The 25,079-nt window shown below is 53.0% G+C and overlaps 5 protein-coding genes across 8 annotated transcripts; 3 read left to right on the plus strand and 2 right to left on the minus strand.

The window, feature by feature from the left end:
- Positions 1 to 513: 513 nt before the first annotated feature.
- Positions 514 to 7,193, minus strand: TTC31 (tetratricopeptide repeat domain 31). Of its 2 annotated transcripts, XM_060027481.2 has the most exons (8): positions 6,937 to 7,193; positions 3,248 to 3,476; positions 3,009 to 3,112; positions 2,519 to 2,594; positions 2,345 to 2,424; positions 1,504 to 1,594; positions 953 to 1,054; positions 514 to 765 (listed from the first exon to the last, which is right to left on the minus strand). In XM_060027481.2, the coding sequence occupies exons 1-7, from the start codon at positions 7,101 to 7,103 to the stop codon at positions 1,001 to 1,003; spliced, it is 801 nt and encodes a 266-aa protein (XP_059883464.2). In that variant the 5' UTR covers positions 7,104 to 7,193; the 3' UTR covers positions 514 to 765; positions 953 to 1,000. The 2 variants fall into 2 exon arrangements, 1 of the variants encoding a protein (XP_059883464.2); XR_011246679.1 differs by lacking the exons at positions 514 to 765; positions 953 to 1,054 and having other exon boundaries at positions 1,556 to 1,594; positions 2,515 to 2,594.
- On the plus strand, positions 7,119 to 14,086 carry CCDC142 (coiled-coil domain containing 142). Of its 3 annotated transcripts, XM_060027478.1 has the most exons (9): positions 7,119 to 8,292; positions 8,592 to 8,678; positions 8,758 to 8,907; positions 9,039 to 9,169; positions 9,242 to 9,355; positions 12,115 to 12,229; positions 12,445 to 12,622; positions 12,748 to 12,947; positions 13,108 to 14,086. In XM_060027478.1, exons 1-9 carry the CDS (start codon positions 7,230 to 7,232, stop codon positions 13,362 to 13,364), a joined length of 2,295 nt encoding a protein of 764 aa, XP_059883461.1. In that variant the 5' UTR covers positions 7,119 to 7,229; the 3' UTR covers positions 13,365 to 14,086. The 3 variants fall into 3 exon arrangements, with proteins under 3 accessions (XP_059883461.1, XP_059883462.1, XP_059883463.1); XM_060027479.1 differs by lacking the exon at positions 8,592 to 8,678; XM_060027480.1 differs by lacking the exon at positions 12,748 to 12,947 and having other exon boundaries at positions 13,108 to 13,161.
- Positions 14,087 to 14,266: 180 nt separating this feature from the next.
- On the plus strand, positions 14,267 to 16,218 carry MRPL53 (mitochondrial ribosomal protein L53). Its single transcript, XM_060027482.1, has 3 exons — positions 14,267 to 14,491; positions 14,590 to 14,702; positions 14,795 to 16,218. The coding sequence occupies exons 1-3, from the start codon at positions 14,400 to 14,402 to the stop codon at positions 14,926 to 14,928; spliced, it is 339 nt and encodes a 112-aa protein (XP_059883465.1). The 5' UTR covers positions 14,267 to 14,399; the 3' UTR covers positions 14,929 to 16,218.
- A 2,349-nt stretch (positions 16,219 to 18,567) lies between these two features.
- MOGS (mannosyl-oligosaccharide glucosidase) lies at positions 18,568 to 22,538 on the plus strand. Its single transcript, XM_060027483.1, has 4 exons — positions 18,568 to 18,993; positions 19,181 to 19,407; positions 19,899 to 20,095; positions 20,301 to 22,538. Exons 1-4 carry the CDS (start codon positions 18,642 to 18,644, stop codon positions 22,042 to 22,044), a joined length of 2,520 nt encoding a protein of 839 aa, XP_059883466.1. The 5' UTR covers positions 18,568 to 18,641; the 3' UTR covers positions 22,045 to 22,538.
- A 138-nt stretch (positions 22,539 to 22,676) lies between these two features.
- WBP1 (WW domain binding protein 1) lies at positions 22,677 to 24,965 on the minus strand. The gene is made up of 4 exons (XM_060027484.1): positions 24,633 to 24,965; positions 23,555 to 23,657; positions 23,259 to 23,435; positions 22,677 to 23,081 (listed from the first exon to the last, which is right to left on the minus strand). The coding sequence occupies exons 1-4, from the start codon at positions 24,699 to 24,701 to the stop codon at positions 22,681 to 22,683; spliced, it is 750 nt and encodes a 249-aa protein (XP_059883467.1). The 5' UTR covers positions 24,702 to 24,965; the 3' UTR covers positions 22,677 to 22,680.
- Positions 24,966 to 25,079: the final 114 nt, after the last annotated feature.

Below are 25,079 nucleotides of genomic sequence, written 5' to 3' on the forward strand. Positions count from 1 at the left end.
GAACTGGGATTAGGAAGAAGTGAGCATCTGTCAATCTGAAGGGCAAGACTTGGGCCTTATTCATTACTGTGACCCCATCCTGAGCAGAGATCTGGCCGGTGAGTGAGTCCCCCAGGGCCAAGAAGCAGGGCAAGCCTCAAATGCCCCCACTGCCAGGTCTGTTATAGTCTGAAAACCTGAACTTTTGTACAGATCCCTTCTTGAGCCTTGGGAGATTTTATTTTTCCTTACTGCTCCCAGAAGAAGCCATCTGCTTAAGAACCAAAGAAAGCCTATTTCAGTGGATGTAGGGCTCCTTTCTCTCACCAGAAGGTCTCTGTGGCAAGAGGCATGACTGCCAGGGATGTTCCCAACCGTGGTATTAGAGTACAGGTCTCAAAATGTGCAGTGAACTGCTACCACACAGTGTCCTTCATCCCTGTGGGATGCACACATGGCCTTGCCTTATTAGGGACAGGTCCTCCTTCATCTGGTGTGAGGTAGGTGCTGGGGCCCAAGTCCCAGGATGCCCCAGCCCTTTGAGGAGTCCTGGAAATGGAGAGGACAGGGTCTTCTGCTCTGAGTATGGGGGAGAGACCAGCTGGAGGGGCTCAGGTGATGTGGGGGATAATGCAAGGGTGGAGACAGAAGGCCAGGGGCCCTCGGAGCAGTGCTTCCAGGGCAACTGAGGGAAAGGAGACCTGAAGGCCCCAGCTCAACATGGGGAAATGCATAGGGAAATCCAGTTGACAGAGGCGGCCCAGGGCTTCCTCCTCGCTGGTCCTGCTGAGAGAGAAGAGGGAGGGGCACCTGATACTCCTTCCAGCAGTGCTGCCTGTGCCCCCCTCATCCCATGCATTCCTGCCCATCCCCCTTATTTGCCTGAGGCAGAAAGCAGCAGCATTTGGTGTTGCAATCCCGGCCAGTTCTCTCTGTTTCCCCCTCAGCATGAGAGTGGGTCTGGTCCCTTTACCAGAGCGAGTTGTAGAAGGCAGGAGTGGAGCTCCCAGACTGCGTCAGGCTAGGATCCGCCTCTCAGAGTCTCCTGGAACACAGCAGCTGCCTCTTCGAAACGCTTCGGTCCCAGAGGAATGAGAAAGAGGAAAGTTTAGGCGTCAGTGGGGTAAGGGAACTTAAAACTGCCCCCTTTCCCAAACTGGCTCCAGTTCCGAGTACCACTAACATTGTGACATTGTGGTAGTAGCTTAACTAGAAAATGTCAATGTAGACCTGATCCCCACCCGATCCCACTCAAATTCCTCTTCAGCTTCCAACCTCAGACCCATTACCTGCAGTCCCATCAAGCCTTTGCCCAGGTGAAAGAGGCCCCAGGGCCAGCCAGGCTACAAAGTAAGGGCTACCTGGGCATCAGCCAGGGCCCACACCGGCTGACCCAGCTGTTCATGGCAGAATGAGTGATTTCCAAATAACCTGATAAAGACAAAGTGGCCAAAAGTCCAGGTCCTCCCTCGGCACCCGGCCTTGCCCTGACATCCCAGCATAGAGGCCAACCCCCCCACCTACCGGTGGTCCCAGGGGTTGAGCTTCGAGGCCTGGGTGAAGAGGACCACGGCCTTGTAGTGGAAACCATTTTGGGCAAAGCTGGTACCAAACTCTGGGGAGGAGAGAGGGTAGGAAGGTTCAGATGGGGCTATCGCAGGGAGGGATGGGTGAGGAAGGAGAGAGAAAGAATCTCACTCCTGGCTCTGTTGTAAGGCAGCTGCCAGCAGTTCTAGAGATGCCTAGGAATGGGAAGCAAAGTCAAGCAGGACTCAAGGCCTCAGCCTTCCCAAATCCTTCTCCTTTGTTTAAACAGTTTGTGTCAGGCAACTCATGTAATCCTCGTGACAGGTCTGCAAGATGGCATCAGCCCTACTTTCTTGCAGAGGAAACTACCCTGGGTCAGGGTGACAGTGATGGAGCTGGATCCCAGGTCTCTTAATCCTAGGGCCAGAGAACTCCTTCTACTGATCACTGCCCTCTACCCTTAGATTGCATAACTTCCCAGAGCCCTCTGGCACCCCTTCCACTGGTTCCAGCTGAGGTTCTTCTGCCCTCCTCATCTCTGCCTTATGACTCTGCCTGGAGCTCTCTTCTTTTGGAGTGCTTCCTTCCTCCTAACTCATCTTCTCTTGGGGACCCAAGCTCCTGCCTTGGGGCTCCTGACTCAGTCCCTTTTCTCTGCAGGCACTGGGGGGCCAATCCACAACCTTGCACAAAGCCAGAGACACAAAGGTACTAGATAGATCCAGTGAGTCCTGTGAGCAGAAAGGAAAGTTAAGGAGGGGCAGGGATGAGGTATGTCCTAGAGTAGTGGGAGGAGAGGGTGGGCAGAGACCGTAAAGGGAAGGAAGGGGGCTCTTACCTCTTCCTCGCAACACTGTCCCTGAGCTGGGTTCCCAGAGCTGGACGGGGGGCTCTCATCCCCATCTGCAATGCCTCAGCCTGGAAGGTGAGGCAGGAAGGTGAATAGGTGCAGTGTTGGGATTGCTTGCTTTTCCAGCCCCCCCTCCTGGTACCTGGTGCTCTTGGTACCTGCCTGTAGACATTCACGTTGGACTCCCCGCCATCCTGCTCCAAACGCTCCCTTCGCTTCCGATCCTTTTGTCATAACACTGTAATGACAATGACGAGGAAGAGGAAGATGTATTTTGAGCACTATACTTAAACACCCGCACACACACACACACACACACACAAGTTGTATCCTGAGACCAGTTCTTCATGTGGACAATATATATGGTACCGTACTAAGAGCTTTGCATACACTATCTCATTTAATCCTTGCAGCTCTGTGAGGTAGGTTTTGTTGTCATCCTCATTTTACAGGTGAAAAAGCAGGTAAGACGGTCATCAGGCAGAGGGCTCATAGTAAGGAGGCAGATTCCAGCCCAGACAGCATAGTGTGACTCTAGAACCACGGCACCAAATGGCCTCCAGGAGACCCTCCAGTCCCTGAGCCCCGTGGGGGCCCCTGGCCATCTAGAGTTCTCTCTTCTTCCCTCCCCCAAGTCCCTCTGGGCCCCTACTCCTTCTGCCCTCCAGCTCCCTTCTTTTTGAGTCGTTTCTTCTCTGCTTTCCGTTTCATGCGCTCCTGCTCGGACACCAGCTCCTCAGCCAGGCGGTTGGCTTCCTGGAAGAGGAAGGGCAGGTGGCAGGAAAAGAGAAAGTGAAAGGGAGGTAAGCAGTATGAACGAATCTTGAAAGCTCCAGATTAGGAGAGAATATAGACATGGGAATCTGGAGACTGGGAGAACTAGAGTCTCACCTCTTCAGTCAGCAGGAGCCTCTGCGGCATGGCCACCTCAAGCAGGTTGTCTGAGTCACTGAGGCAGGATGCTGAGGCAGAAGGGCTTTGAGGGCAGGGCTTAGACCCTCGTGGAGGGTATAGGAAGGACTTTTGGAGACCACAGGAGGTGCCCAGTCTCTCAGCCTCCTTGGCCTTGTCATTCTGTCCAGTAGTTTCCCCCTCATAACAGAAATGGTCCGGAGGGAGTCTGTCAGGAGGGAGAAAGAGAAGGGAAAGGAAGAACGTGAGAGAGAGGAGCATCTGAAAGCCAGCCCCCCCCACCCCCAACCAGGGTACCAGCCTTAATCCCTGGGCCCGGCCCCTGCACTCCCCACCACGGTGCCACAGCTGCAGCCGCCTGCCGCTCCCACCCACACGGATCCGACGCAGGCCCTGGGGATCATTCGCCACAAGCCATCGAAAAAAATCCACTATGTCTTGGGAGGGGGTGGGGAGGGGACATTAGGTTGGTGTTGTGGGCAACTCTGGGAGACAGCAAGGAGCTTGGCTGGGTTGACCGCTCCACCGGGGCAACCAGTAACCAGCCACCCAGCCTGGAAAACCTTACTGGCCGACCTCTCCCTGCTCAGCACCTCAAAACATTGCTGCTCCTGACTTTCACATGTATCACCTGCCTTCCCAAGAGCTGAGGGTGGCATTCAGTCCAGGCTTCTCTGACATCCTGCCATTAGGTCAGCCACACTGATGCCCCTGAAATGGAGCCCTCTTACCTGCTCTTCCAGCGGTGTCCCCTGCTATATCCTTGAATATGAACACCCCCATATAGTCCACCCTGGAGCTACCTCAACGCCTAAATGAGTGCCACAGTTCCTGGCTGGCCTCTCCCCGGCACTTTATCTGTTTCTCCCCCAAACCAAGCTCTCAGCAATTACGCCCCTACTCAGAATTTTCCAGTAATCTCCCACTGCCAGGGCCACAGGCAGGATTGAGTCTAGCCTGGGATTTGGAGCCTTCCAAAAAGCTCCCTGGCTGACCTTTCCAGTTTTCCCTTGCAATCCTCTCCTACTTAGCCGCTGTCCTCCCTCTGCCACCAGGCTTCTTCCAGCCTTGGGGTCTTCCCCCAGCTGTCCTCAAATCCCTCCTGGCTCTGAGCTTCTTTCTCACAACTTGCCTCACCTTCAAGAGTTCAAATTCCATCTCCCCACAAAGCCTTCCCAGACCCTTTCGTTTCCAGTTATCTCTGCCCTCACTCAACCAAGCTGCATTAACATAGCCTATGTTATATAATTTAAAACCTTATTATTCATTGCTTTTTATTGCTCTCTTAATTAGCCAGGTAGCATAGAACCGGAGAGAACACTGTCCTGGAGCACAGCTGCTTGCATCTTAGTTCTGGCTCTGCCACTATTGGGCTGTTTGATTTTGGACAAGTCATTTAACCTCTCTGGACCTCAGCTTCCTCATTCACAAAATGAGGCAAGACTCTTCAAGGCTTGGCCTGTACATTCTGTGGTTCTAATGAGGATTGTTTCCTTAGTTAGTGTAAGCCATCTTTAAAAACAAACAAAAAGGGCTTCCCTGGTGGCGCAGTGGTTGAGAGTCCACCTGCCGATGAAGGGCACATGGGTTCGTGCCCCGATCCGGGAAGATCCCACATGCCGCGGAGCGGCTGGGCCCGTGAGCCATGGCCGCTGAGCCTGCGCGTCTGGAGCCTGTGCTCCGCAACGGGAGAGGCCACAACACTGAGAGGACCGCGTACCGCAAAAAAACAAAACAAAACAAAACAAAAAAAGGACTGCCTTGACCTTCTATCTCTCCCCAAAACACGGTCTATACTACTCTCTTAATTCACTACCTGGCCACACATGATCTGACCACCAAATCTCTTCATGAAATCATCTCCTACCCTCTTGCCCTCCTCCAACTGCAGTGGTCTCCTTTGAAGTTCCTACAATACACCAAGTGTGCTCCCATTTCAGGGCTTTTGTGTTTGTTATTTCATCTGCTTGGAATGCTCTTTCCGCAGTGAATGGCTCACTCCTTCATCCCCTTCAGATCCCTGCTTAAATCTTCTGAGGGAGGACTTCTCTGACCACTCCCTTTAAAAAGCAAAACCTCTCAGTTCCATTCAGTGTTCCCTATCCTCCTTCTTGCTTTACTTTTCTTTGCACTTCTCATATTTGACATACTATATCATTTATTTGTTGAGTGGCTGCCCCCACTAGACACTGCTAATTCACTGACCATAGGAATTTTTGTCTGTTTGGTTTACTGCTTTCTTCCCAGTGCCTAAAACAGTGTTCAGTACATAGTTGGTGCTCAGTAAGGTGTGTGCTGAATGAGCAAAGGCAGACAGATGGGTGAGGAGGCTATTGTAATAGAGATGCAGCCAGGAGCTGTGCCTGAAGAACACTGTGTGATCCAGTGAGTTTGCACTTTGTCCTGTTGGTGGTGGAAGTGGATCTAATCTGGGAAGCGAAATGCTCAAATGAAATTGTACTGGGGAAAGAGATGAGTCTAGGGGTGAAATGTTTAGTTAGCAGGTCATTAGAACTGTTCAGGCCAGAAAGATTGAGTTCTTGAACTAAGGTAGTGGCAGCAGAAGTAGGAATGGAAATAATGGATTTGATAGAAGAGACACTTCAGAAGTAGATTTTGTGACTGACTACACAGGTGAGGTAAAGAAAAGGGGAAGAATATGTAGAATGATTCTCAGATTTCTGAATTAAGCAACTGGATGGAAGTTTGTGTTATTAACCAAGATTAAGATGAGAGAAAACGCAACAATTTGCAAAGATGATGAATTAACTTCTGGACTTGTTGAGTTTGGTTTTAGAGATAACCAGGTAGCAGTTGGAAGTATAGCTTTCCAGTGCTCCCAAATCTGATACTCTCCCTCCCTCTATAACCCTACTACCTCCTTCAGGACATCCAAATCCATGTGCCAGACCAGGACGTTCAAACCACTTGCTGCCCTCTTGCTCGCCTCTTCTCTCAAACCCATAACTAAGGTCTCACTTCAGTGACGTACTCTTAACGTTTCCTTGCTTTAGTGTCTTTGCTCACACTGTTCCCTCTGTTCATAATATCTTTCCCCAAGCAACTCCTACCCACTCCCCAATCCTCAACTAAGAGACCCTCGTCTGCCCGATCCTGCCCACTTCAAGCATTTATCACCGTTGAGTCGTCCCCGCCCCCTCCACTTGCGTTGTGTTTCTTGGCAGTAGGGCCCACAGTTACGCCTCTTCCAAAGCCCTGGTGCAGCCCCGCGCGGCGCCGGGCCGGGACGGGCAGGGCTCAACACGGAAGGTTGAAAAGAGGCGTGACCGTAAAGGGAACGGGCCGAAGAGCGGCTAAGAGTTGTTTTTTGTTTTTTTGGCCGCGCCGCGAGGCTTGCGGAATCTTAGTTCCCAGACCAGGTACTGATCCCTACCCTCGGCAGTGAAAGCGCGGAGTCCTAACCCCTGGATCTCCAAGAGACCGAATTCCTTGCAGAGTTTGGGGACAGCAGCGACCCCCCAGCGGGCAGCCGGGCCGCAGAGGACAGACTATAGGAAAGGAAGGCGGCGGCGCGTCTGGGGGCCTCGGGGTAGGTGAGCTGGAGCCCTCTGCCCATCACGTGAAGCACAAAATCCTACTGAAAACAGATCTAATTGGGGCTGCCCCAGTCTTCCTGGACCCCCTCCGGTCTTGTCTCACCTGCTTACCTAGCTTGACCAGCCCCCCAGTCTTCGGAATCGGTGCCATCCCCGTCAACAGTGACCCGAAAGTGAAAGTGGCATTCGACACCGGCCGAAGGGCAGAGTAGGACAGAGTAGGCAGCCATCTTTGTTGGGGGCAGAAGCCTCCGCTTACGGAGCGCGAGAGAGTGCATGACGGTCCCGGCGGCTCCCGGGCCGGAGACGACGGCTCCGGGGATGGGGCGGAGCCCCGGCTACGGCAGGCGTTGGGCAGTACGGGGAGGTGGGAATCGTTAGCTTCGTTCCGGACAAGCTGTCCCATGGCCCAAGCGTCTCGCTCTGGTGGCCTTCTGCCTCCGCTGGCTACCGTGCCGCCGTTACGGGCGCAGGCCGGGGGCGCTGAGGAGGAGCAGTGGCAGAGAAGGCGGGCAGGCGCTCTCCGCCGGGACGTTCGTGGCTGGCTGCGGCTGCCGGTTGCCCGAAGCATCCCCTGCCTGGACCCACGGCCCGGCGGAGCTCCGAGAGGGCAGCCGTGGTGTGCGGTGCCGGCGGACGCAGGAGAGCACCGTGAGGCTGGCGCTGTGGACTGGGGGCGGGAGCCGGCAGCTGGCGGCCCGACCCCTCCAGCGCTGCAGCGTCTCCGGGCGGTGTTGCTTCGGCTGCACCACGAGCGGCAGGAGCTCCTCCACGCACAGGACTGCGCCCGCCACCTACAGGCGACCGTGCGCCTCCTGAGGATCCTGAGTCCCGGCGCTCCATCCCCCAGCCACTTGCCTCAGCTGTGCAGCGACCTGTTGGGGCACTCTTCCGGAGGCGCGGTCCTGCGAAACGGCCTTCAGGAGACACCCGAGCCGCTACTCCTGGCACGATCCGTCGGACTAGCCGCCCAGCGCCTGGATGCTACTATCGAGATGCAGCTTCGGGCTCTGGGCCAGGCGCCCGCCAGCCCGGGCCTATCGTCCCAAATCGCCGACCTGCTGCTGGCACTTCCCGCCTACCACCAGCTGCAGGGAAAAGCCTTGAGCTACGTTCCAGGGGCAGCGCGCCCTTATCCCCCGGCGCGTGTGCTCCGCCTCCTGACGGGGGAGCGGGGTTGCCAGGTGGCAGGTTGGCTGGATGAGGCGCTCAGGGGATCTGACTTGAGGGACCAGCTCCGCAGGCGGTGCGAAGAGGAGCGGGAGCTGCTGCCAGGGCTACTGGGCCTGATGGGGGGCGTGACGGGTTCAGCCAGCAGTGGACTGGGGCTTGGAGGGGCTGGGGCCCTGTGGAGCCAGTACTGGACCATGCTGTGGGCAGCCTGTGCTCAGAGTCTGCGCCTAAGTCTAGGACCCTGGAGGGACCCCAGGGCAGCGGCACAACAGCTGAGTCAGGCACTGGGTCAGGGTGAGTGATGGGCCTGGGTGGGTGTTTGGGAAGGCTGGGATCTCTTCTGTATTCACCTCACTCACTTGCCACCTGACTACAAAAACAGGCTCTTTAGAATGAACATACCCCACCCCACCCCACCCCACCCCACCCCCGGGGATTCAGGCTATAGCTTCTGGGCTTTCAAGGCAAAGTCTTGCTTTCCATGCCAGCCTTGAGTCTTGGGGGAAGCCTCCCCTCTTCCCCCATCATTGAGTGGGGGCAGTGTTGGGCAAAGAGGGACCCTGTTTTCAGGCTCCAGTCATTTCTCCCACTAGCATCACTGCCTCAGGAGTGTGAGAAGGAGCTGGCTTCTTTGTGTCACAACCTAATTCATCAGTCTCTTATCTGGAGCTGGGATCAAGGTGAGAAGGAAGGGGCAATGGCAGTGACACAAGCCCCAGACTGCTCCTTCCTTATCAAACCATACCCCCTCATCTTCAGGCTTCTGCCAGGCCTTGGCATCTGCTAGTGGAAATCAGAGCAGCCTTCCCTCATCCTCTCATACCACTGAACTTTTGCAACAGCTCTTCCCTCCTCTCTTGGATGCCCTTCGAGAACCCAGGTCAGGACTGCTCCTCTGCCGGCCTCCAGGTGAGACAAGGTATTGGGGATGGGGGGATAAGAGAACAGCTGGACATCTTATTCCTTAATCTGTTCTGAAGCCTGCCTCCTCCCAAAGGTGTTCTGTGGCCCTTCAGATACTCTGTCCCTCCTCTCCCCAGGTCCTGCCCCCCTTGCCCTGGGGCTCTGTACCCTGCAGACCATCTTGCTCTGGTTTTGGGGCAGAACTCAGCAGCATCTGGCAGCGTGGGCCCCAGGTTCCTTCCTGCTCCTGATCCAGAAGGATTTACCTGTGAGTAGCTAGGGAATGGGGAGGGGAGCATCCCGGGCTGGGCTCGGATCTCACTCCCTGTTTCTGCCAAAGCCTTTATTATATGAGGCAGAAGCTTTGTCTAGCCTGGCCTCAGAGGAAAGCTTGGCCCTGGAGGTGGAGCAGCAGCTGGGCCTGGAGATCCAGAAGCTGACTGCACAGATCCAGGTAAGGAGAGCAGGAGACCTGACAGGGGCCAGCTTTGGGGTTGGTGGGGAGGTTGTGGTGGTGGTAGAACAACTCAGTGCTTGGAATCGCCACTAAATTTATCTTTTCTTGCTCTTCACTTCTTGTCCTCTCTTTATTATGGAAAATTTCAAAAAAATACAAAAGTAGAGAGAAGAGTATAATGGACCCCCATATTCCTACCACTGAGGCTTTAATACTCGTCAACTCATGGTCAATTTTACTTCACTTATATATCCCACCCCCAGCTCCTATGTCAGGCTCTCATTTTGTGATGTTAACAGCCACTGATGATTGATGATCATTGTCTATATCCGTTATTTCATTAGAGGGTGCAAGGTGGTGACATTCCAATTCTATCATTCCTTCTTCATTATTAGTTGGATTACTCTTATAAAGTGAAACTTGCCCTCATAAATTACTTGGTTACTTTGAGGTATAATTTGTAGAGAAACAGCAAGATAAATGATTGACTTTTCCTTTTATTTACTAGTTTTTGATATGTTTCTCCTGTTTTCTAAAAGCGTAATTTGTACTTTTATTAAAACTGAAATAAAGTATTATTTTAGAAGGCTTCTAATGAAAAAATAGCACTTTAATTGCCCCTCCCCAACTTCGATTTCTGATCCTTGTTCCACACTGGTAACTTCCATCCACTCTTGGCTGTTTCTTCTAATATTTTCTTATTTTCTTCTAAATTTATGAATTAAACTATTATACGTCTAGCTTTTCCCCATTTTACACAGTATCTGTTCCTACTATGGATGATGTCTCTCTGCTTTTTGTTCTCTTCCTGCCCAAATGTCTACTCGTTGCTCTGAATAGGGGCATGGCTGTAGAGTTCAGTCCCTGTCCCGCTCCTCCTTTTCTCTCTGCATTCCACAGTGCCTTGGTGCTGTAGACCACCCCACCCCCCCACCCCCAGTTTAGCCCTAATCCACCATCTGCATCTGCCCGTTGGGCATTTATACCTCAATTTACTGCTGCCTCTTTCAACTCAACATGTCCCAGAACAGGCTTTTCATGAGTAGGGTGGACAGTGAGCTCTGGGAAGGGAAGGCCTTGGTGGACACATGGTAACAGAAGTTCCTTACAGGGTCTATGGCTCAAGCTGGTGGCTGGGCAGCCTCAGAGGAGCAGCAGGGGTTACTGGATGTGGGTAGTTCATAGTTCCTTGGGGGAGTACTGGCGAGATGGTCTGACCAAAGCAGAAGCTGTGTGTGTGTGTGTGTGTGTGTGTGTGTGTGTGTGTGTGTGTGTGTGTGTGTGTGTGTGTGTGTGTGTGTGTGTGTGTGTGTGTGTACATAAGCATACACTTGCCCTCGCATGTGCATCTCAAGGGTGGGGGTGGAGAATTATGAAGGAGTAGGTTGTCATCAAGTTGTGGAGGGCACTGAACACCAGCTCACAGATTTTGAACTGTATCTCATAAGTGATAGGGAGCCATTGTAAGAGCAGGAGGGGAACAGTGAAGACAGTGATAGAGTTTGATCCAGCTATAGTGGTCAGGATAGAAGGGAGGTGGGGAGACATAATATGAGAAGGGTCCAGCTCTTGGTAGTTGCAGTGAGAACAGAGCAAAAGGGGCAGGGACAGTGTGCTCATCATGTGAACCAAACACTGTCCAAAGCAGTTTCATGCCTTGCTTCTCTGCCTGATGACTGCACTATTGGGCATCCGCTCTGGGCATTCTACCACATACAGCACTGGGACGAAAAAGAAGAATCAGATGTGAGTTTTCTCCTCAGGACTGTAATGTCCCACAGAAAAAACTGTCCCATAGTGTGACCTTGTATTTTCCGAGTGTTGAGTGCAGAATTTCCTAACAAATGTCAGTTGACGAAAGGGTAATTTCTTTGTTATACATAAGGAAGAAGGGGGTTCTGGTGTTTGGGATAAGGGAAGAAGAGTTTAGATTTAGACTTGGTGGGAGAGAGCCCATGTATCAGGAGCCACATGGGCTCTCTCCCACCAAGTCTGGCCCCCGCCAGGTCCTTTCCTCTCTTCAGGTTCTCAGGCATACAGTCACCTTTTCCTTAGACCTGCCACTACACACCCCTCTTATTGAGTTCTTCTCTTAGATGGGCTGTAGAGACCCCTCCTTTTTGCTGTCTTCTCCCCCTCCAAAAACAAAACCTATCAAACCAAAGAAACCAAACCAGCACATGGGCCTTTTCTTGCTTTGTGGGTTACAATGCTCTGGAGAAATGGAAGTGGCTATAAAGAATATTCAGTGTGAGGACATTCCAAAGGTTCCTGAATCTTAGAAAGTTATATTCATTGCTCCTGGTCTACACACAGTTCTTGCCTTCCTTTTATAGATGACAGACAGAAGATCGTACAATTCCCTTTTCTTTCTTCAGCCTCTGCCTGTCAGCAGATCATGAAGACCTCTCTCTAGCATCTGCTTTTGAACACTGGCGGTGGTGAGGGTGTCTCCCTTTTTTTTTCCTATTAACGTTCCTATGGAACAAAATTAACATGGAGGATTTCCATCCTCTGAACCAAGCTGAGGAGAGCAGGGTAATCTTAGGGCAACTGTCCATAATCTTTTCTCGGTCCAGACCTCTTGGAAAATCCAATAAAAGCCATAGTATCTCTCCTCAGAAAATGCCCAAGCCCATACAATTCTGTTCTGGGGCTTTATGGATGCCAGGTTAAACACCTCAGATTTAGAAGAGCATATAACTTGACAAGTCCCTCAGAGATAAGCCCCTTTTACTTTCTCCTTATCCCCACAGCTCCTGCCTGAAGAGTCACTAAGTTTCTTTTTTCAAGAATGTCATAAACGAGCCACACAGGACTTCGAACTCCACATGCCACGGGGTCGGTACTGGCGGCATCGCCTCTGTCCTGGTAAGTCCTCATCCCAGCGTTCCCTTCCAGGCTTCTCAGGGGGTAACAGTGTCCTGGCCCCTCCAAATCCTGGCTCCACTCCTCTGTCTCCATCCTGTCCTCACCTTCTGTGTCCCCTCACCCTGAAATCCTACCCTCTTCCCCCAGATGCTCCATTAGGGGCTTGATGGATCTCCCTAGCCTCATATCCTGTCCTTTCTCTTCTCTCACTCCAGAACTTCCCAGCATTCCTAGTGAGTATGCTGGGTTGGTGGTCCGCAGGGTACTGGAGCCTGTGTTGCAAGGACTGCAAGGACTGCCACAGCAAGCCCAGGCCCCTGCCCTCAGCCTGGTGCTGACTGCCATCCTGGGTGCCTGGCTTGACCACATCCTCACCCACGGGATCCGGTTCAGGTGGGGAGAAAAGGAGGCCGTGGCAAGGGGATGAATGGAACTGAAAAAAAGAGAGGGGATGGGTGGGGCAGAGCCGTTCCGAGAGGCAGGAGGGTCAGGGGGCCACACTGTACCTTGGCCTTCAGCCTGCAGGGGGCGCTGCAGCTCAGACAAGACTTTGGAGTGGTCAGGGAGTTGCTGGAGGAGGAGCAGTGGGGCCTGTCCCCAGAACTTCGCCAGACTCTGTTCACGCTCAGCATCTTCCAGCGGCTGGATGGGGCCCTGCTGTGTCTGTTGCAGCAGCCCCTGCCCAAGACTCAAGTCCACAGGGGGCCTCCCTGTTGCTGTGAGTCACTCTCCCTCCCCAACTCCAGGCTCTCTTTGCCCCTAGCTCATAACTTTATGTGCCGCATCCCCCATCCTCATCATTGATCTGGCTTCTGCGTGTGCCCCCCTCCCACACACACACACCGCCAGCCACCTGCCTTCCACTCCTGCCTTACCAGGTGCATGTAATGAGGTCCAGACCATGGAATTGCCCAGCAGCAGCCTCAACAGCCTGGAGAGCTTGGAGCCCCCTCTTCGACCTGGAGCACTCCCAGCCCAGACAGCTCAGCTGCTAAGCACACTGTGGGGAGAAGAACCTAGTCCTGACGCTTACCTGGTAGGAAATCAGCAGGCCTGGCTTGCCCTGAGGCAGCACCAGCATCCCCGCAGGCACTTACCTTTTCTTTCCTGCCTGAGGACCAGTTCTGAATCCTAAGGACCCTAATCAGAGCCCGTTAGAACTCCCTGTCTCTGTCTGAAAAAGCCCAGACATTTAGAAATGCATATTAAAAAAGCCTAATTGGGAGCTTGGAAGAAAGCATACCTGGGAACCACAAGCTACACAGAGCTTGGACTTAGAAACCTGGAGGTCAGCATCCTTGGGAGGCTTGGGCTTAGTCCCCCATCAGTGAAGACATCTCAGAGCTAGACACTAGCAGTAAGGGGCTAGATGCTGGGAGTAAGGCTTTAGGGTTGGATCCCAGGGGAAAGGGAAAGAGGAAAAGCAATAGAAAGCAGGGAGCCTAGATGCCACTTCCTCTTAACTCCCAGGAGCCAGGCTAAACACTAAAAGTTCGGGACACTACTACAAAGTTAATTCATCAGGAACCACAGAGGTGGAATAGGAATTTATACACCTAAATCAGTCCCACAGTGTATACTATATAATAGTACCCTGCACTCCCCTCCCCATCACTATTTTTAGTCATTTAAGAATATTGGGCTGTAGGACCTTCACGTGTAAGCTTCGCTACTCCAGAGTTCCATGTGTTTAATCTTAAACTACCCGAGTGGAGTTTACCCTCTGGTAGGTTTATAATCCCTGCCGTGGTGGTGCCCTCTCCTTGGAAGGGACCAGCACTTAAGACGGTATTAACGTAGATCTGGCACAGCAGGGTACAGAGGAGTAAAGGCTGCAAAAGACGTGTTATCGGAGCCAGGTGCAAACGGCTTTTGCACTATTTATTGTCTTCACCGTGATAAAGGGGGCTATTAATGGCAGGTTGTGTTTACTGACCGTGTACTTTGGGCGCCCCATACCCTGTGCCGAAATTATCTGTCTCCCTCGTGGCCTTCCTCCTCTTCTCGGCTGGGGAGCCCAGGGCGGCGGCCTGGGGACCAGCACCACCGACCGTGTCAGAGAAGCCGCACGAGGCGGAGGTCGGGGAACTGCGGAAGCGCGTAGCAGTCCACAGCGTCTCGTACTAGCGACACTTCCGCCCGCACGAGTCCTTCCGGGGTGAGGGTCACCATGGCAGCGGCCTTGGCCCGGCTCGGACTGCGCTCTGTCAAGCAGGTTCGGGTTCAATTCTGCCCTTTCGAGAAGAACGTGGAGTCGACAAGGTACGAGGGGGAAGGAGTGCGGACGCGAGGGGCGCGCCTTCCTCCCGCCGGGGGTCTAGCCCCCTCTGCCGGCCGCTCACGGCGTTTTCTCACCGCAGGACCTTCCTCCAGGCCGTGAGCAGCGAGAAAGTTCGCTGCACCAACCTCAACTGCTCGGTGATAGCGGACGTGAGACACGACGGCTCTGAGCCCTGCGTGGACGTGCTGTTCGGTGGGTCTGGTTGGGAGTCGGGAGGGAGTCGCTAGATCTCGGCGCTGGCCCCGCCGTCCTCCCGGTGCCTTACTCATTTGTTTCTTCCCCAGGAGACGGGCATCGCCTGATTATGCGCGGCGCGCACCTCACCGCCCAGGAAATGCTCACTGCCTTCGCCTCCCACATCCAGGCCAGGGCTGCGGCGGGAAGCGGGGACAAGCCGGGCGCCAGTACCGGGCGCTGACAGCGCGGAAGAGACCAACAAGCAGGTTTTCACCTAAGACTGCTAAGGACACATCTAAGAAGAGCTTGACTTAATTACTCAAATCACTATCTAGAAGACCACAGAGCGCAAAAGAGAAAAGAAAGAGCCCTGTGACTACAAATCCAACCAGTGTTTCTGGGACGAGACAAGATGGGGAGGGGTCTGGACAAATTTGAATTTTATTTCACTTTCTTACCATCACTCACTGCTTAACCCTTTTGAATTTGGCTTCTTCCAACACTACTCAAGGTACCTCTTACTCTTATTAGAAATGCTGTTATCTCAGTCCTCATTTTTCCATTTCAGTAGCACCCGCCACTCTTAATTCCCTCCCTTGTGTAACTTCTTTTCCACTCAGGTCCTTTTTCTTCTTTTAACCATAAAGGCATACTACTCTCCTTCTTTCTCTTCTCTCTTTTATTTTTGGGGCATCTCATATTCTGTCATGACTTGAACTACCCTCTTGGGTTAAACGCTACATTTCTGTTTGGCTCTAATCTCAGATTCTGTGCTATAGTCAGGGTACTTACTACCAATTTTCTCCAAATTCCACCAACACTCTTTGTCTAACCCTAACCCGATAATCTTACATACTCTCTAAAGTTGACCCTTGAACAATGCAGGTTTGAATTGCAGAGGTCCTTTTACATGCCTGTTTTTCAAATAAATACATAGTACAAGTACTACACGATCTGTGGTTGTTTGAATCTGCGGTTGTGGAACTGTGGGTGCTGACTGTAAAGTTATCCCCCCATTCTCAACTCTGTGGAGCGGTTGGGCCCCTAACGCCCATCCCCACCCCCATTGTTTAAGGGTCATCTGTACTTGCCTCCTCCCCTGACTTCCTCATTCCTTTAAAAGGCACTTCATCTGCTCAGCCACTTGAGCTGGAAACCACAGCATTATCTCTGGTTCTGCCTGCTCCCTGAATATCCAGTCAGTAAGTTCATAATATTCTGTCTTAAACAAAAGCTCCTGAAATGTTCTCTACATTTCCATTCACTCTCCTGTATTATTGTTGCATTCTCCCACCTGGTCTCCTTTTTGCTAACCGTTTTTGCTGCTGCTTACTTTTATCTTTCCAAAGCATATCCTTGGTTTTATTATTACAACTTGTTTCAGAGAACAGTGCCTAAAGTCCTTTTTAGGCACCCTGCCTAAAGTTTTTCATACTAGGTTACCACCCATTAATGTGGATCATGAAGTGAATTTAGGGGGTCAAATCAGCCTTTTAAAAACAAATAGAATAAAAAGTATCAGTAGATGGCACATGGACTGGGAAGTATTCTTTAAGAAACTTGTTTTAAGCGTATCATGAATATAGATATAGGTATTATATAAAGTATGTGTATGTGTGTCTATCTGCATGTACTTGGTTGCAGTATAGAATTATTTCTTACTGCAGGTTGTAGGAAAAAATAGCCACTGGTTTAGAGAAAAACTTCAGAATATTCAGCTAGGCAATCAAGAATCTCTGGACACTGGCTGCTGTGTACTTCACCAAATATATTTCCTCCTACCCCATTACTGCTTCTCTCTTAAGACGGTGATATCTTCAAAGGACTGGTTTTCCCCCCTCTCCCTTAAAGGAAAGAAAACTATCAGGAGACAGTATAGTGTAGTAAAAAGCCAGAATGCCTGGGATTGAAATCCTAGGTTTTCCCTTAAGTAGCTATGTAACTTTGGACACATTACTTAGTCTCTCAGTGCCTGTTTCTTCATTCGTAAAATGGGGATAATAGTACCTACCTCATAGAACTGTTGAGAGATTAAATGAATTGATATCTGGGACTTCCCTGGTGGTCCAGTGGTTAAGACTCTGCTCTTCCACTGCAGGGGGCACGGGTTCAATACCTGGTCAGAGAACTAAGATCCCTGCATGCAGCGTGGCCAAAGATCAATCAATCAATCAATAAACTGATATCTGTAAACTGCCTAGAATATTGAGTGAGCACAGCATAGCATGTAAGAGGCTGTGTGTTATAGGCCTCTTCATTGACGAAAGAATACAACCTAGATTTGAGTTCTTCAGGTCCATGGTTAACTGGCTATTATCCTTGGCCAGATTAACTACTCATCTGTAAAAACAGGGATAGTTCAAACACTGCTGTAAACACGGATTGAGTGCTGGCACTGTGCTTATAGATTTTGAACTTGAGGTTGGGGCTGTTTTCTCTGTGTCCCCTGCACCTTGCATAGTGCCTGATACAGAGTGTGCAATAAACTTTTGTTGAATTTACCAGTATTTAGCATCAACCTTGTGACTTCAACTGATTAGTACTGAGATACAAAGATGAATGGTGAAACTCAGGTGTGTATACTAAGTGCTACAATATATTGAATAGGTGTGGACCAGGTGCAGTGGTAGCAAGAAAGGACTGACCATTGGGTTTGGTCAGAAGGTGATTGTTAAATGAGTAAAAAGTCTACCAGTGGAGGGTGGGGCCAGAAGTCAGATTATAGTGAAAGAAGAAGTGGGTGTGCAGCATAAAGTAGTAGTTTTGTATAATTAGAGTTTGGATGGGAGGTGTGATTATAGCTAGACTAGCATAAGGGTGTGGAGTAGGGTTTTTTTAGAGGATGATAGAGATTTGTACTTTATGAAAACACCTTTTATGCTGAGCTGTTGGAGAGAAGTAACTATGAATCTAAGTTGCATTTCTTTTTTCTTTTTTTTTTTTTTTTGCGGTACGCGGGCCTCTCACTGTTGTGGCCTCTCCCGTTGCGCAGCACAGGCTCCGGACGTGCAAGCTCAGCAGCCATGGCTCACGGGCCTAGCCGCTCTGCGGCATGTGGGATCTTCCCGGACCGGGGCACGAACCCGTATCCCCTGCATCGGCAGGCGGACTCTCAACCACTGCGCCACCAGGGAAGCCCTAAGTTGTATTTCTGAACCATCATCAAATGTAATCTTGGCTCTTCTAGGACAACATCAGGTGCAGATGCTACCTCTTTCCTACAGCCTTCCCTGACCTGGACATAAGCAATCTTTCCTCTAAGCGCCTTTGCTTCCTGGGTTGTAGAAAAGGAAAAAGAAAAAAAAGTACAGCTACCACCATTATGGTCCTTTTAGGGTTTATCTAGATAAGGAATCCTAGACTGAGTGGAGGTATGACATCTAAAATCACAGGTCCTCTTGGATCCACTCCATTTCACTAGGAAAGAAGGCATAGGTGTGGACAATATGATTCAGATACACCTGGGTTCCAGGGTAGCCGCTTCCTGGCTCTGTAGCCAGGGCCAAGTTACTTTAACTTTCTAGGCCACGGTTTTCAGGCACCTGATTGGGGCGATATGGGGAGCGGTTAAATGTAAAACACTTAGGACAGCGTTTCATGCTCTTAATATACAGTAGTTATTAAAAGGAAAAAAAAAGACAAATGTGATTGGTTTTTCCTAGTAGCCTGTCAACTGCGTGAGAACGCCGAATAAACGCCGATCCAGTGGACGCGGCCCAGAGGGCCGACCCCAGGGACCAGCCCTACGCCACGCCGCGCTGTTTTGCTGTGGGGCTTAACCTGACGTGGAGGGGCGGGACTTCCTGCGGAAGCGGAGGGGGAGGCACGGGCCGGTGGGTGCGGCTGACACATCAGTGGTGTTCCAGGCGCTGCGCGCGAGCCCAGGAGGCGAGCAGGGACCCGGGCTTTGTGGCCGTTTCTCCGGGTCCCCACGACGCCGATTTCCGTGCAAGGATGGCTCGGGGCGAGCGGCGGCGCCGCGGAGCGCCGGCAGACGGAGCGCGGACCGCTGAGAGGGCGGCTCGGGGCGTCCCTGCGCGACGGGAAGGCCGGGGCGGCAGGCCCCGGGGCGCGGCTGCGGGAGCCGCTCTGGCCGTCGTGGTCCTGTCTCTGGCCCTGGGCCTGTCGGGATGCTGGCTGCTGGCATGGCACCGTGCGCGGCGGGCTGTCACGCTGCACTCCGCGCCCCCGGCGTTGCCTCCCGACTCTTCCAAACCCGCCGTGGCCCCGGACCTCTTCTGGGGCACCTACCGTCCTCACGTTTACTTCGGCATGAAGACCCGCAGTCCGCAGCCCCTCCTCACCGGTAACCTGGACGCGGGGCGGGCAGGCAGGCGGGCACTTAATCTGGGCGCCCCAGCTTCGCGCCAGATCAAGGGTGGTGAGGAGTGGATCAGGAGAGTTATTAAGAGGGATGACCCTGAAGTTCTCGGCGACCCAGAGGGACAGGTCCCCTGCTCTCTCTTTGACTTACCTGGCCATTCTACCCCCAGGACTGATGTGGGCGCAGCAAGGCACCACCCCGGGGACCCCTAAGCTCAGGCACACGTGTGAGCAGGGGGACGGCGTGGGTCCCTATGGCTGGGAGTTCCACGACGGTCTCTCCTTCGGGCGGCAACACATCCAGGATGGGGCCTTAAGGCTCACCACTGAGTTCGTCAAGAGGCCTGGGGGTCAACACGGAGGGAACTGGAGCTGGAGAGTGACTGTAGAGCCTCAGGTCAGGGCCCTCAGGACACCCTTCCCCTAGCCCAGACTTCCTCCACCCTTCCTTTGCTGCGTGCAAATGCAGGATAAAGTGGGGGTTAATAGCAGGGGCTCTGAGCCTGGCTGCCTGGTTTGAATCTGCTGCCTGCCTTAAACACTTGCCTGTATGACCATCTCTTTTTACTATCTCTAAGCCTTGGTTTTCTTGTCTGTAAAATGGAAATAAAAAAGTACCTAACTCACAGAATTGTAAGAATTAAAGGAAATAATACGTAGAGTTCTTAACATAGTACATGGGACAAAAGTACTATTATTTCCCAGAGAACCCTGTGCAGAGCTCTTTATCTCATCCCACTGGTGCTTACTTTCAGTGACCCTCAACACTGCTAGATGTATGTTGTTTACTATGTTGCTCTCACCTGGTGTCCCTTTCCCTAAGGCTGATTCTCAGGGGAGAGACTGCTAACCTAATGCTGTGTTTTTATGTCCTCATTGGTCTCCCAGGCCTCAGGTACCTCTGCTCTCCCTTTGGTGTCCTTGTTCTTCTATGTGGTAACAGATGGCAAAGAAGTCCTAGTGCCAGAGGTTGGAGCTAAGGGGCAGTTGAAGTTCATCAGTGGACACACCAGTGAACTTGGTGACTTCCGCTTTACACTTATGCCACCAACCAGTCCAGGAGATACAGCCCCCAAGTATGGCAGGTAACTGGGGGAAGAGAGTGTGGGGTGGTGGTATGGATGCTGACTTAGCCTGATTTCCATCTCCCCCATTCTACCCTCTTTTCACCATGTTCCCTGCATTGCCAAGACTCTCCCATCCTGACTCCTGATCACCTCACGTTTTCGCTTTATAATCCCCACCACTTCCTCCTGAGTAATATTTCCTGTTTATCTTTTTCCTTTCAAGCTACAATGTCTTCTGGTCGTCCAACCCAGGACTTCCCTTGCTGACAGAGATGGTGAAGAGCCGCCTAAATAACTGGTTTCAGCATCGGCCCCCAGGGGCTTCCCCTGAACGCTACCTCGGCTTGCCAGGATCTCTGAAGTGGGAGGACAGAGGCCCAAGTGGGCAAGGACAGGGACAAGGGCAATTTTTGATACAACAGGTGACACTGAAAGTCCCCTTTTCTGTGGAGTTGGTGTTTGAATCAGGCAGTGCCCAGGCAGGAGGAAGCCAAGCCCTAGAGCAGCTGGCAGGCAGCCTGCTGACCCAGGCCCTGGAAAGCCATGCTGAAGCCTTTAGAGAGCGCTTTGAGAAGACCTTCCGGCTGAAGGAGAAGGGCCTGAGCCCTGAGGAGCAGGCTTTGGGTCAGGTTGCCCTCAGTGGTCTTCTTGGTGGTATTGGCTACTTCTATGGACAGGGTCTGGTGTTGCCAGACATGGAGGTTGAGGGGTCTAAGCAGAAGGTGGACCCAGTCCTCTTTCCACCTGTCCCTCTTTTCACAGCAGTGCCCTCCCGGTCATTCTTCCCGCGAGGTTTCCTGTGGGACGAGGGCTTTCACCAGCTGGTGATCCAACGGTGGGATCCCCGGCTCACCCGGGAGGCCATAGGCCACTGGCTGGGGCTGCTAAATGCTGACGGCTGGATTGGGCGGGAGCAGGTGCTGGGGGATGAAGCCAGAGCCCGGGTGCCCTCAGAGTTCCTGGTGCAACGGACAGCCCACGCCAACCCCCCAACTCTGCTTTTGCCTATAGCCCACATGCTAGAGGGTGGTGACCCTGCCGACTACGCCTTCCTCCACAGGGCCTTCCCCCGCCTGCGTGCCTGGTTCTCCTGGCTTCATCAGAGCCAGGCAGGGCCAGTGCCACTGTCTTACCGCTGGCGGGGCCGGGACCCAGCCTTGCCAACCCTACTGAACCCCAAGACGCTGCCTTCAGGGTTGGATGACTATCCCCGGGCTTCACACCCTTCATCCACTGAGCGGCACCTGGACCTGCGGTGCTGGGTGGCACTGGGTGCCCGTGTGCTGATGCGGCTAGCGGAGCGGCTGGGAGAGGCTGAGGCAGCTGCGGAGCTGGGCCCACTGGCTGCCTCCCTGGAAGCAGAGGAGAGCCTGGATGAGCTGCATTGGGCCCCAGAGCTAGGAGTTTTTGCAGACTTTGGGAATCACACAAAAGCAGTGCAGCTGAAGCCTAGACCCCCTCAGGGCCTGGTGCGAGTGGTGGGCCGGCCCAACCCTCGCTTACAGTATGTGGATGCCTTGGGCTATGTCAGTCTTTTCCCCTTCCTGCTGAGGCTACTGGACCCCAACTCATCCCGCCTTGGACCCCTGCTGGATGTTGTAGCTGATAGCCGCCAGCTCTGGAGCCCCTTTGGTTTGCGCTCCCTTGCAGCAACCAGTCCCTTTTACAGCCAGCGCAATTCAGAGCATGATCCTCCCTACTGGCGAGGTGCTGTGTGGCTCAATGTCAACTACCTGGCATTGGGGGCTCTTCACTACTATGGGCATCTGAAGGGTCCCTACCAGGCCCGTGCTGCCAAGCTCCACAGAGAGCTCCGTACCAATCTGGTGAGCAATGTGAGGCGGCAGTACCAGGCCACGGGCTTCCTGTGGGAGCAATACAGTGACCAGGATGGGCGAGGCATGGGCTGCCGCCCTTTCCAGGGCTGGACCAGCCTTGTCCTACTGGCCATGGCTGAAGACTATTGAAGGGGGAACATGGGAGGGGAGCCAGGCCCCTTATGCCACTCTGGAGTCGAGGGACAAGGTCTCTCACTTCTGCCCCTAGCCCTCAAGTACCAGTGCTTCAAACCCTCCTCAGCTCATCTCAGGTGTCTCCTTACTGACATCCCACATAGCCCTGGAGTGAATGTGAATTCAGAGTCTATTTTTATAAATAAATGGGAAAGCCATGTCAAACTCTATTGCTTTTGCCAACTTTGCCTCACCAAGAGGTCTTAGCTCAGTCCAGGCCTTAGGGCTGCCTGCTGTCCTTCAGAGTAGGTGGATTGGAGGTCCCCTCCAATCAAGTGCAATGCAGTAAGTTGAGCACTAGTCCACCCAAATCCACAAGCAGCTGGTTCACATCTCTTTAATGAGATCAAAGGCTCCTGTGTATGTCTTAGGAGATAGAGCTAGCACAGTCCTCCAAACACTGCCCTTCTCCTCAGGACTCCAGCCCTTTCAGACCGATTCTAGGAGGGCAGGGAGAGGCCGAGGAGAACTCAGGGAGTTGGGAGCAGGGCTGTTTCTGGTGGGCAAGTAAACCACCCACCCTCCCCAAATTGCTTATGGGATGTCCCCTTCATTGGAAGCCAGCCCCAAAGGAGACCTGGGGTACAGGATCTAGGGGCCGTGCACAGGGGACTGGTCCTCCACATCTGGTGGGGTGGCACTAGCCCTAGCCTCCTTGACTGGCTCCCCCTCACTGGAGTCAGGACAAGGGCAGAGCTCAATACCTGAGTCCCCAGTCAAGCGGCGATAGCGGCAGAAGGGTGGTGTGGGGGCAGGGCTCACCCCTGCCCCAGGCTCACCCTCCTGATGAGGAGGGTCACTCTGGTGGGAGGAAACATCTTCCACATTTGTTCCCTCTTGGTGGGCAGGGCAGCTAGAAGCAGAGGAGCAGCAGGTGCATTCACTGGAAGCAGTCGAGGGGCAGCCTGAGGCTGCAGTGTAAGGAGGCGGCGGTGTGCCTGGGCGGTGAACCACATCCTCATAGGCTGGGGGTTTGAAGGTGCTGAGGAGGCCTGCAGGAGAGAACGGCATGGTTGGTGGAAGGCAACAAGGCGGGGGGGCGGGGGGTGGTCTCTTTCCTGTTAGCAAAAAGTGTGCTTTGAAATGTTTGAAAAGGGAGTGTGGGATGAATCAGGGTCCTGTTTTGGGAGGGACCACTGGTAGTGAGCCCAGAGCCTCAAGTCACTCACGAAGATCAAGCAGTGAACCGGGAGGGACAGGGCCAGCCCCATGGCATGCCCCGTGGTAGGCCAACAAGTTGATCTCACGCTGCCGCTGCTGTTGCTGCAGCCGGAGTTTAGCTCGTCGATGGCGGAAGGCACAACAGCAGCTAAAGAGAATGAGGACAGTCCAGAGCAGCCAGAACCCTGCAGGAAGTGAGGAGGGAGAGTCTTAGATACCTCCCAGGCAGAGAAGGGTCCTTGAAGGCTGAGGTCCAAAGGCGGGTGGGCAGAAGGACCCAAGAAGAGCCCTCTTGAAGACTCACACCAGAGCTCATAGTAGTAGGTGCAGCAGCCAGTCTCCCCGCAGCAGTGACCACTCTCACAGAGGTAAGGCTGGTTGTTCACTCCTGGGCACAGCTCTCGAAGCTGGGAGCAAGGAGGCACTTAGAACCAAGGGAGGTTCCAGCCCAAGGCACTGTCCATCCCCAGCCCCTGCATACACATACACAATCCCACCCTGTGAACCAAGTTTAGCTCATAGAAATCTATGGGGAGAGGGAAGAGTGATGCTGAGAGGAGTGTTCAAATATCTGAAGGGCTGCCAGCATGGAAGAGGATTTGGAATAGCAAGAATCAGTCTAGAGACCAAGATTAAGATGCAAGGTGTGGACATACAAAGAGGCAGATTTCAGCTCTGCATATAAGAGACTTCTCTCATACTCAGGTCTGGCTCCCCAGGGTGTTTTCTGTTAAGGGAGTATTTTGGCAGAAGCCAGAAGACAGTCTGAGCTATCTCAAAGTCTCAGACAATGGGTAAGGAGTTTAAGGTAATTCCTAAAGCTGTTTTCATCATTCCCCATGGTCTGCCAATCCCCACTCCCAAGCTGGATCTTTCCACCCCTGGGTCTCAGGCTTCCTAGGGTAGAGGAGGGTCAGTGTGAGACCCAGAGCAGGGCTCCCAACCAGATGGGATTGCTGCGGATGCTAACGGATGGCATCCAAGGCGCGAGTCTGGGTTCCAGCTCTTCTCCAAATTGCTCCCTCAAGAGTAGACGCTGCCAGACTCGGTTGTGACAATAGGCACACAGAAAAACATCACAAATAACAGTTGCAAAACAGAGGGAGCCTCCCTGGGGCCTCGCTATGCCTCTGGTCACTGGAGAGCCACTGCAAGCTTCCACTGCAGCCACGGGATGGGGGTCTATGAAGCTGCAGGCACAAGTCAACTGCATCTACAGTACATTACAAAGTTTAGACAAAGGGTGCAAGGAACATATCTAGGAACTTCGCAGTACCTTTGTCTCCGTGAGTTCCTCCCCCACCCCCCAAAAGGCAGGGACAAGGAAAGGGGAACGAGAAATAAATGGCTGTCGTGATAGGCTTTTGGAGCTGTTGGGATACCTGCTGTTGCGGCACCCGAAGTGCCCCCCAGTCCTCCTCGCTGCCGTTCCCGCCGCTGGCCCGAGCCATGCCTCTGCCTACAGCCCCCTGAAGACCACAGTCTCCTCTACCGCCAGCCACCCCGCCCCTGCCACTTCTGCCGCCACCGCCATGGTCCCTGCCCGGCCCATCTTCGCTGCCTCCACCATCACTTCGCAACCGGACCTTCCATCCAGCCAGAGCTCTGCCAACTAGCACCCAGGTTGTTCCGTCCTACCAATCCACATCACCCTCCGACACATGGGCCAATAGGAAAGATCACAGGCTTCTCCCTGTGACCAATCTACAGCAGCGCCTCCGCCACTCTCCCAGACAACAAGAGCTTGCACAGACAAAGAGTGGGGTAAGGTTCGACCCATGGCCCTGACTGACAGTGACAACAGCCAATATGGACAACAGAACGGGTTT

Source organism: Delphinus delphis, chromosome 12, assembly GCF_949987515.2.
Source record: "Delphinus delphis chromosome 12, mDelDel1.2, whole genome shotgun sequence".
Lineage (NCBI taxonomy): Eukaryota > Metazoa > Chordata > Mammalia > Artiodactyla > Delphinidae > Delphinus > Delphinus delphis.

Excerpts from the sequence above, each read along its gene's own strand:
- TTC31 (XM_060027481.2), bottom strand. The coding sequence starts at position 7,103 with ATGCACTCTCTCGCGCTCCGTAAGCGGAGGCTTCTGCCCCCAACAAAG. Across the intron at positions 2,595-3,008 it reads GGAGCTGGAGGGCAGAAGGA|TGTTATGACAAAAGGATCGG; the intron begins GTAGGGGCCCAG and ends TTGTCATTACAG. Across the intron at positions 1,055-1,503 it reads CTCAACCCCTGGGACCACCG|CGTTTCGAAGAGGCAGCTGC; the intron begins GTAGGTGGGGGG and ends CTGGGACCGAAG.
- CCDC142 (XM_060027478.1), top strand. The coding sequence starts at position 7,230 with ATGGCCCAAGCGTCTCGCTCTGGTGGCCTTCTGCCTCCGCTGGCTACC. Across the intron at positions 8,908-9,038 it reads GCTCCTCTGCCGGCCTCCAG|GTCCTGCCCCCCTTGCCCTG; the intron begins GTGAGACAAGGT and ends TCCTCTCCCCAG. Across the intron at positions 12,623-12,747 it reads ACCCACGGGATCCGGTTCAG|CCTGCAGGGGGCGCTGCAGC; the intron begins GTGGGGAGAAAA and ends CTTGGCCTTCAG.
- MRPL53 (XM_060027482.1), top strand. The coding sequence starts at position 14,400 with ATGGCAGCGGCCTTGGCCCGGCTCGGACTGCGCTCTGTCAAGCAGGTT. Across the intron at positions 14,492-14,589 it reads AAGAACGTGGAGTCGACAAG|GACCTTCCTCCAGGCCGTGA; the intron begins GTACGAGGGGGA and ends TTCTCACCGCAG. Across the intron at positions 14,703-14,794 it reads CTGCGTGGACGTGCTGTTCG|GAGACGGGCATCGCCTGATT; the intron begins GTGGGTCTGGTT and ends TTTCTTCCCCAG.
- MOGS (XM_060027483.1), top strand. The coding sequence starts at position 18,642 with ATGGCTCGGGGCGAGCGGCGGCGCCGCGGAGCGCCGGCAGACGGAGCG. Across the intron at positions 18,994-19,180 it reads TCCGCAGCCCCTCCTCACCG|GACTGATGTGGGCGCAGCAA; the intron begins GTAACCTGGACG and ends TTCTACCCCCAG. Across the intron at positions 19,408-19,898 it reads GAGTGACTGTAGAGCCTCAG|GCCTCAGGTACCTCTGCTCT; the intron begins GTCAGGGCCCTC and ends TTGGTCTCCCAG.
- WBP1 (XM_060027484.1), bottom strand. The coding sequence starts at position 24,701 with ATGGCTCGGGCCAGCGGCGGGAACGGCAGCGAGGAGGACTGGGGGGCA. Across the intron at positions 23,658-24,632 it reads TTCGGGTGCCGCAACAGCAG|CTTCGAGAGCTGTGCCCAGG; the intron begins GTATCCCAACAG and ends CCTTGCTCCCAG. Across the intron at positions 23,436-23,554 it reads CTACTACTATGAGCTCTGGT|GGTTCTGGCTGCTCTGGACT; the intron begins GTGAGTCTTCAA and ends CACTTCCTGCAG.